At 48.6% G+C, this 7,985-nt stretch overlaps 1 protein-coding gene across 1 annotated transcript; it reads left to right on the forward strand.

Moving 5' to 3' along the window:
* Positions 1 to 248: 248 nt before the first annotated feature.
* Positions 249 to 5,498, forward strand: PGP (phosphoglycolate phosphatase). Its single transcript, XM_081965375.1, has 2 exons — positions 249 to 981; positions 3,531 to 5,498. Exons 1-2 carry the CDS (start codon positions 366 to 368, stop codon positions 3,854 to 3,856), a joined length of 942 nt encoding a protein of 313 aa, XP_081821501.1. The 5' UTR covers positions 249 to 365; the 3' UTR covers positions 3,857 to 5,498.
* The last annotated feature ends 2,487 nt before the right edge of the window (positions 5,499 to 7,985 follow it).

Raw genomic sequence — 7,985 nt, forward strand, 5'->3', positions numbered from 1 at the left:
GCGCCGCGGGGAGGTGGGCCCGCTCGAGCCTCGTCGCAGCCTCGGAAGGCAGGCATTCAGCCAACGGGAAGACGAGGGCGGCTCCGGCCGGCTCACCTGCGGGGGCGAGGCCTGCGAGGCGTTACAGCCAACGGCTGGCGAGGGCGGGGCAGCTCCTTCTCCGCTCGACCAACCGACGCGCGCTTCTCTCCGGGAAGCCAATCAGCGTCGCCGGGACCAGTTTCCGGAGGCTTCGCCAAAGTCCTGGCACACGGACGAGGAGGGGGCGGGGCGCCCGGGAGGCGGGGCGCCACATCCTCCCAGCCAATCAGCGCGGCGGGAGCTCCTGAGGCGCTGAGGCGCGTCGCCCGTCCCCTCATCCCACGATGGCGGCCAAGGAGTGCCGGCGGCTGGACGCGGCGCTGGCCCGGCAGCTGCTTTCCCAGACGGAGGCGCTGCTCTTCGACTGCGACGGCGTGCTGTGGCGGGGCGAGACGGCGCTGCCCGGCGCGGCCGAGACGCTGCACCGGCTGGAATCGGGCGGCGGGAAGCGGCTCTGCTACGTGACCAACAACTCCTCGCGGACGCGCCAGGCCTACACCGAGAAGCTGCTGCGCCTGGGCTTCCCGCCCGCCCAGCCCGGCCAGGTCTTCGGCTCCGCCTACTGCGCCGCGCGTCACCTCAGCCACGTGCTTCCGCCGGGCGGCACCGCCTACGTCCTGGGCGGGCCGGCGCTGAGCGCGGAACTGGAGGCGCTGGGCGTGGCCCACCTGGGCGTCGGTCCCGCCCCCGAGCCCGGCTCCGCCCACTTCGGCGCGCGCGCCCCTCTGGATCCCTCCGTGCGCGCCGTGCTGGTGGGCTACGACGAGCACTTCACCTACGGCAAGCTCTGCCTGGCGCTGCGCTATCTACTGCGGGGCGACGGCGACGGGCGCGGCTGCCTGCTGGTGGGCACCAACCGCGACAACCGGCTCCCGCTCGAGGGAGGCAGCGCCGTGCCCGGTACGTGCGGCCGCGGGAGACGGACCCGCCTTCGGCTGCACCTGGCGGCCCACCTTTGCAATCCGCTGGGAGCCAGGAAAGGGTTTTTTTGCGGAAACCAGGGAAGGAATAGTTCTGAGCAATTCGTGCCGGTAGTCCTCGACTTAGGACCACCATTTATGGTGCTAAGCGAGGCGCTGGTGGTTTTGCCCCGTTTTACTACTTTCCTTGCCGCCGTTGTTAAAAGTGCAATCATTGCAGTTGGTAAATTAATAACTCCCGAGGTTGTTAAGTGAATCTGGCTTCCCATTGCTTGTCAGAAGGTCGCAAAGGGTGACCCCGGGACACTGCAACGGTCATACATGTGAATCAGTTGCCAAGCATCTGAAATCTGATCAGGTGACCATGGGGATGCTGCAGTGGTCAGAAGTGTGAGAGGTGGTCATAAGTCACTTTTTTCAGTGCCCATTGTAACTTTGAATGGTCACTAAGGAACTGTTGTAAGTCGAGAACTACCTGTACTTGGACCTCTCTGAAGCTTCTTTGGCTCAGCTAACTCTCGGAGGCTCTGCAAGGTCACATCTCTTGCCTTCCTACCCATAAAATCTTAGGTTGAGCCGGTGATTTACATGCTAAGCCTCTTTCAGTTTAATCCTGAGAGGGAAAGGTGTAACAATCCCTAAACAACCTTGTACTAATTATACTTGCAATAGTGTTTCTTTCTGGGAATTGTGCTAGTGGAAGCTGCATACAGCTTCTTCCCCCCTCCCCCCTCCCCAAGGAGTAAAGCCCCATTCTCAGATCCTGGATTAAAGCTACATGTAGTGTAATAATCATTTATTATTATTTAATTGGTTTGTATCCTGCTTTTCTATCCAATATCCATGACATTCAAATATAAGTACTGTATTTTTCAGAGTATAAGATGCATCGGAGTATAAGACGCACCATGGTTTTGAAGAGGCAATTTTTTTTAAAGTAGGTAGGTAGGTAGAGGGAAAGAAAGAGAGAAAAATACAGGAGGGAGGGAGGGAGAGAGAGTTGGTAGGTAGATAGAGGGGGGAGAGAGAGAGAAATACAGTAGGTAGGTAGAGAGAGAGTAGGTAGGTAGGTAGATGTTTCCAGGTGTATTTATCCATGTGCTGGAGAAGGAAATCGCTGACAATCTGCAGCACCTAAGACTTTGTTTCTGCTGGCACAGCACTTGACCAATGTAATTCTTATCAATCAGTTAAAGAGCTTTCCAAAAGGGGAGAAAAGGTTTTTGCACTCTGCAAACCTGCCCATTTTTCTTCTTCTTCAAAAAAAGGCATGAATAGCCTTGGGGGGGGGGCAGCCCCCAGGAGCTCTCTGAAAGCCTCCATAAGGCTATGCACGGCTATTTTGGTGAGGGGGGTGGGGCTTCAGGAGGCAAAAAATGCTGTATTGAGTGTATAAGACGCACCCAGATTTTCAGCCTCTTTTTTGAAGAAAAAAGGTGCGTCTTGTACTCCGAAAAATACAATAAATACCATTTAGAGCGGACTTTTGGTCTAATAGATGGGACATTTAACAAGCTATCCTGTCCCAGTTCCACCATTTGTGTTGGCATAAAACATTCCGTGCGTGGCTAGGAAAATTGAGAGAGTGGTGTGCACATGAGAATATTAAGTACTCTGTGCTTGAAACACTGCAAATAACTAAGGAGAAGTAGGGAACGAAAGGTGCTGGGTGGCATATAGGGGACTCAGAGCAGGAGAGGTGAGAGAGGCCATCACCTATATAAGACCACTTGTTTTGGCAGAAACCCAGAATAAATAAAATGACCTTGGTTCACCTAGATCAGGGGTGTCCAAACTTGGCAACTTTAAGACTTGTGGACTTCAACTCCCAGAATTCCCCAGCCAGCTGGGGAATTAAAGTCTTAAAGTTGCCAAGTTTGGACACCCCTGACCTAGATGACAGCTCACTCTGGACCTGCCAAATGCAATGGGTTTATTTCAGGTACAAAAACAAAATTTCCCATTTTGTTTATGCATGTCCTTCTTTCCCCTGGGGTAATACTCATAACAGAAATGGGCTTCTGTCCACAGAAACTTAAATTCTGTGTTCCCGAAGCCTCTTCGTCCGTTGCATCATGGCTTTTTCATTGCTCAGCTGATGTTCGGAATGATAATTGGGTCACATCTTATGTATGCATTTCCTTCTGGTGTTGCCATCACTCCCTGGATCCAAGGATGTGTTGACTTTGGACCTGAAGCCGAAAAAGTCCTGGTGCAAGCACTCCGCTTCTGTGGTGCCTCCATTAAGAAGTGGCATATTTTCTGGGATTGCATGGTAGCCATGAAATCCGGCAAAACAAAAGCTTGAGCGAAGATGATGCAAACAAATGTAGTTTCAACTTCAGGCCCAAAGAGCAGGAGATCACCAACTTCAGGCATTCCGGGTGTTTCCCCCCCCCCCCCCCCCATTAGCAAAGATTAAGTTCTATGGCCCACTCAGGCTTGCACCAGTTCCTTGCCGTTGTATCTTCCCCTTCTCCCTCCCTCCCCCCCACCTTTGCATGCTGATTTTTGTCTTTCTTCCTTTAGGAACGGGCTGCCTGGTCAAGGCAGTGGAGACAGCTGCGGAGCGGGAAGCCTTCATTGTGGGCAAGCCCAGCCGCTTCATGTTTGAATGTGTGGCCAGCGAGTTTAAGATTAACCCCGCGCGCACAATCATGGTTGGTGACCGCCTGGACACAGACATCCTCATGGGCAACACCTGCGGCCTGACCACCCTCCTCACTCTCACTGGGGTCACAACCCTGGATGAGGTTGAGGGCCACCTCAACAGCGGCTGTCCTGAGCGCAGAAGCCTGGTTCCCGATTACTACGTCAGTAGCATAGCGGACCTCCTCCCTGCTCTCGCCGATTAAGGAAGGGAGATGTCTCTGCAAAGGTCTTTCTTCACCCCAAGCCACCCGCAGTCTCTTCAGGCTGGTAGTATTTTCTCAGTTACTGCGGTGCACTCAATTGCTGCTTGCAAAAGTAAGATGATTTTCATGCGCAACATTCAAATTGAGTTCTCTGTTTACAAATTCCTGTTTAAAAATGCACTTTGAAAGAAAGAGGGAAGTGTGTGTGTGTGTGTCTTATCAGCTTTCAGACACATCAAGCTGTGTCTGGCTGGTGTTCAGGTATCAGGGTGGAGGCCTGCTCAGCGGAACTGAAGGGACTGAGCAGGCTTCTGTTTAAACCTTGCACTGTGGCGTTTTGTAATGCAATATTTGGAAATTCAGGAAATTGAGTAGTTTTAAGGGCAGCTGCTCTGGTATCTGAGACTCGATTTTAAGGTTGGTTTTTCTGAGTACTTGGGTTCTGGTTCAGCTATTTCAGGGGAATGGAAAACATTGTGTATCCATTCGTAATGTTTTTGCTCCTGCCCAGTGGCATTTGCACTGCTTTATATGCAAAAGAAGAATCTATGCTTCATATGTTTCTCTAGAAATTCTCTAGAATTTCTGATTACGGTATCTGTTTCAAAAACATGTTGCAAGACTGGTTTTATTGTTCAAGAAGCATGTAACAAAAGTCCATCATTCAGATCATCAGAGCAAACTATATTTGAATTACTTGATTAAGTGTCAGGATAGAATGCTGAGTTCATTTATCAGTCCATGATAATTCTTCATGGCAACAGTGAATTTACTAGCATTTTGTTCTTCAGTATCATAAACAGATGCAGGGGTGGTTTTTTTTCCTAAAGCCATTTTGAAGTCAGTGTTGATGAAGCAATTATATTAACATATTTAGTGCTTCCTGTTGAAATCTTCTGGGTTGATGGTAGGGCACAAGAAAAATATTTTGCAGATCTATCTTGGCACTTGCTGAAAACAGGTGTATGAACCATTTTTGCCTTGTCGGTCTGCAGTAAACATGATTGCACTTTTCAGGTGCTCAGGTAGTTTTCTTCTTGCAGAATCAGTTGCCAGATTGTCACCTTTAAAAAGCATAAAGACAAAGAATTTAAAACATTGGGAACCAAGGAAAGATACTTCTTTTTTTGCTTCAGATGGGTTTCAGTTATTTTGCGTGGGCAGCATTTTCAATATTGAAAATGCTTGAAATTCCTCACTTTTTCATACAGCAATAATTGCATTATCTATAGCGGAAGACATTCTGTGATTATAAATTATGTTAAGCTCTCCACCTCTTTTGAAGTGCTAAAAGATAGATTATTACGTCTTCAAATCATTTTTCTTTTTTTCTTTTATCAGCTTTTCATTTGCAAGTCTAAAAGATTGTTCTCCTCTTTTGATTATGTAAACTCTGAACCATTTTTAAAAAAAACCATGAATCTCTAGGGAGGACTTGTTCTGAGACAGTTCCAGAGAGATCCAAGGCCGTGTCAAATCTACATTAAATGCTTAGATGGTGAGAGCAGTTGCTGGAAAAACTGGCCACAAAGTGGAACCGGCCATCTGCTTTCATTGTATCTTTTCTTAACAAAGCTGCGCTGTCAAACTGTTACCTAACTTCAATCCAGATGTTGAGTCATATTAAACATAACTCTTGCTTTCTTTTTGTGTGTCGTATCGTTTCATTTTACACTAAAGGAAAACTTTTTCCCTTGAGTATTTTAAATGAGACCCTCAAGGCACCCCTGCATTGAGGCATACATTGATTTATTGATAGGTTGGGTAAGGAGAGGTCATGAGGTAAAACCTGGAACAGGTTATACAAAAATATGCATTTTATCACTTCCATTTCATTGGTTACATCACAGCGATGCATTCAATGTGGACCATATGCAACGTTCTCCCAGAAGTTAGGGTGTCCTGGTACTGCTGGCCTTTCTTAAGCTATAAAGAAAGACCTGATTGTGTGTGGCCCGTGTGCACTTCAAAATTTAGATGATCCTCTGTACAGTTGTGCTGGCTGGGGGATTCTGGGAGTTGAAGTCCACAGGACTTAAAAGTCGCCACGGTTGAGAAACACTGGTCTAAAGGGACAGGGCCAGGGGAATTGTGAGATCACTTTTCACATGGTTCCTGCCCATCCTGCTGGATCTGCTCCCCTTTGTGTAATGGTCACCTGGCAGAGGCTGGGAAGTGTGTCTTCTCTCTTATGGTGCCTATCTTAAAGAACAGCCCCCTCCTCAGATACAGGCCCCTCTCCCTGTTGGCCTTCAGAAAAATGGTGGTGGCCTGGCTTTTTCACCAGGCAGTGGGGCAAGGATGTTGACGAAGGAGGTGCAGAATGGTTGAAGGATGATGGTGAGAATTATCAAGGCCTCAACTTGGCTTGCTTTAAATTATCTCGGCCAATCCGTCTCCTGTAATGCAGTAGTTTTCAATGAAACCCATCCCCCAAAGGAGGCAAGTTTTGAACCGAGCCCGTACTCCGTTGAATTGCATCCAGAATTGTGGTGCTTCTCAATATGGGGTCAGAATGTTCAACCTCTTGTTTCCCTTACCACCTTCCAACAACTTGACGTACATTACTCCAAAGGAGTGTTCTTGGAAGGCGATAACCTGCCATAATGAACAGCATAAATAAAAGAAGTGTGGGAGACGGAAGCTGCAGATGAAGTTAGGAATTTTCTCTTCCTCCAAATGAATTACAAACTCCATGAGGGTATTTCGAGTCCGTACAGTAAGAGTTTGGCCAAATGCCGAGTCACAAGCTCTGATGAGTCCAACAAGTTCAATTACTGCTGCAGCAGGACAGACTTCTGGCAAGAATAAAGATTCCAAAACCACATGAAAAGAACAAACAGAATATCTGGCACACCTTTCTCCTGCCTTGAAGACCTCCAGAGAAAAAGAATCAAGTCCAGACTATTCAAAAGGGCATCAAATGGCTCTGGATCTGGAAGAGACCTGTATTTTACTGGACTTAGAGCGCTCCTTGCAAGAGACCCAATAAGAAGTCTAGATCAAAGAGATCTTCCTATCTCCCCCTCCCATCAGCCAATTCCAAATGAATTCCAAATGAAATCCAATACCTGCTAGCATTCAATTTACATCCTAGGTCCCTTCCAAAAAAACCCCACTGACAGATGGTTCACTGAGTAACACTCCACCTAGTCCCCAAAGGAAACGAGGCAATTCCAGAGGCCAAATAGGTTTGTCTGAAGCAGGGAAATTTGGGAAAAGAGGAAGTCTGTTAAACAAAGGGTTGCTCTGGTGTCTTTATCAGCAAAGGAACTTTGTGGCCAGAGAGATTTGCACCCACAAAAGGACCGGGTGTTGTGGCCCGCCAGCAGCCAGCAGAGCTGGCAGCAGATTCAGACAATGAAGAGGTTGGGGAGGAAGATGGGCCAGTCCTGGAATCTGTGGAAGGCTCTGACGAGGGCTCTGTGTCGGAGGCAGAGAGGGGGCCAGGGCCGTATGCCAGTTATCAGCTGCCTTCAGAGTCAGACATCAGTGGGGCAGAGGAACAGCTGGAGCGTGTTCCCAGTGTGCGCATGCGCAGAGTTGCCAGACGAAGGGAACAGCTAAAGAACAGGGGTCGACTTGGGCCACGGGTGGACGATGAACTGCCCCTCCCAGAGGAAATAAAAGAGGAGCGAAGGGGGAGTGGAGTTTGCAGGAGACAATTAGTTCTCTTAAGAGAAGGTTCATGACTCTTCAAGACTCCTTGCCAGGTTTTGCAGACATCAACCTGGCAGCTCTCCAAGCCAGAGAAGGTCTGTGACTGTAAATCCTCCCTTGAAAGACTTTGCGGAATGTGGATGAGCAGAATTCACAGTAAATTAATAAAATGGGTTTTTGTCGGGACAAGGATTTTGCTTCATGCAAGAGAAGGGAAGCCGTGGTCAAAACACCAGGTTGCAAACCCAAAGCTTATTATGTCACCCCTACTCCTTCTCTTCGATAGACTAGACATACCCAGTTCACTAGCAAACTAGAGGGATTGCAGAGCTCAGCTTCTCATCCATAACAAAGCCAGGACTGGAGGGCTGAGGGCTGAGGGAATGGTGCCCGGTTTTAAGCTCCAGCTGTGATATGCAAAAATATGCTTGTTTGAAGATGGAGAATGAGAAGGCTCGGTATAAAAGCA

The sequence above is a fragment of the Natrix helvetica genome, assembly GCF_964273705.1.
Source record: "Natrix helvetica genome assembly, chromosome: 13".
Taxonomy (NCBI): Eukaryota; Metazoa; Chordata; class Lepidosauria; order Squamata; family Natricidae; genus Natrix; species Natrix helvetica.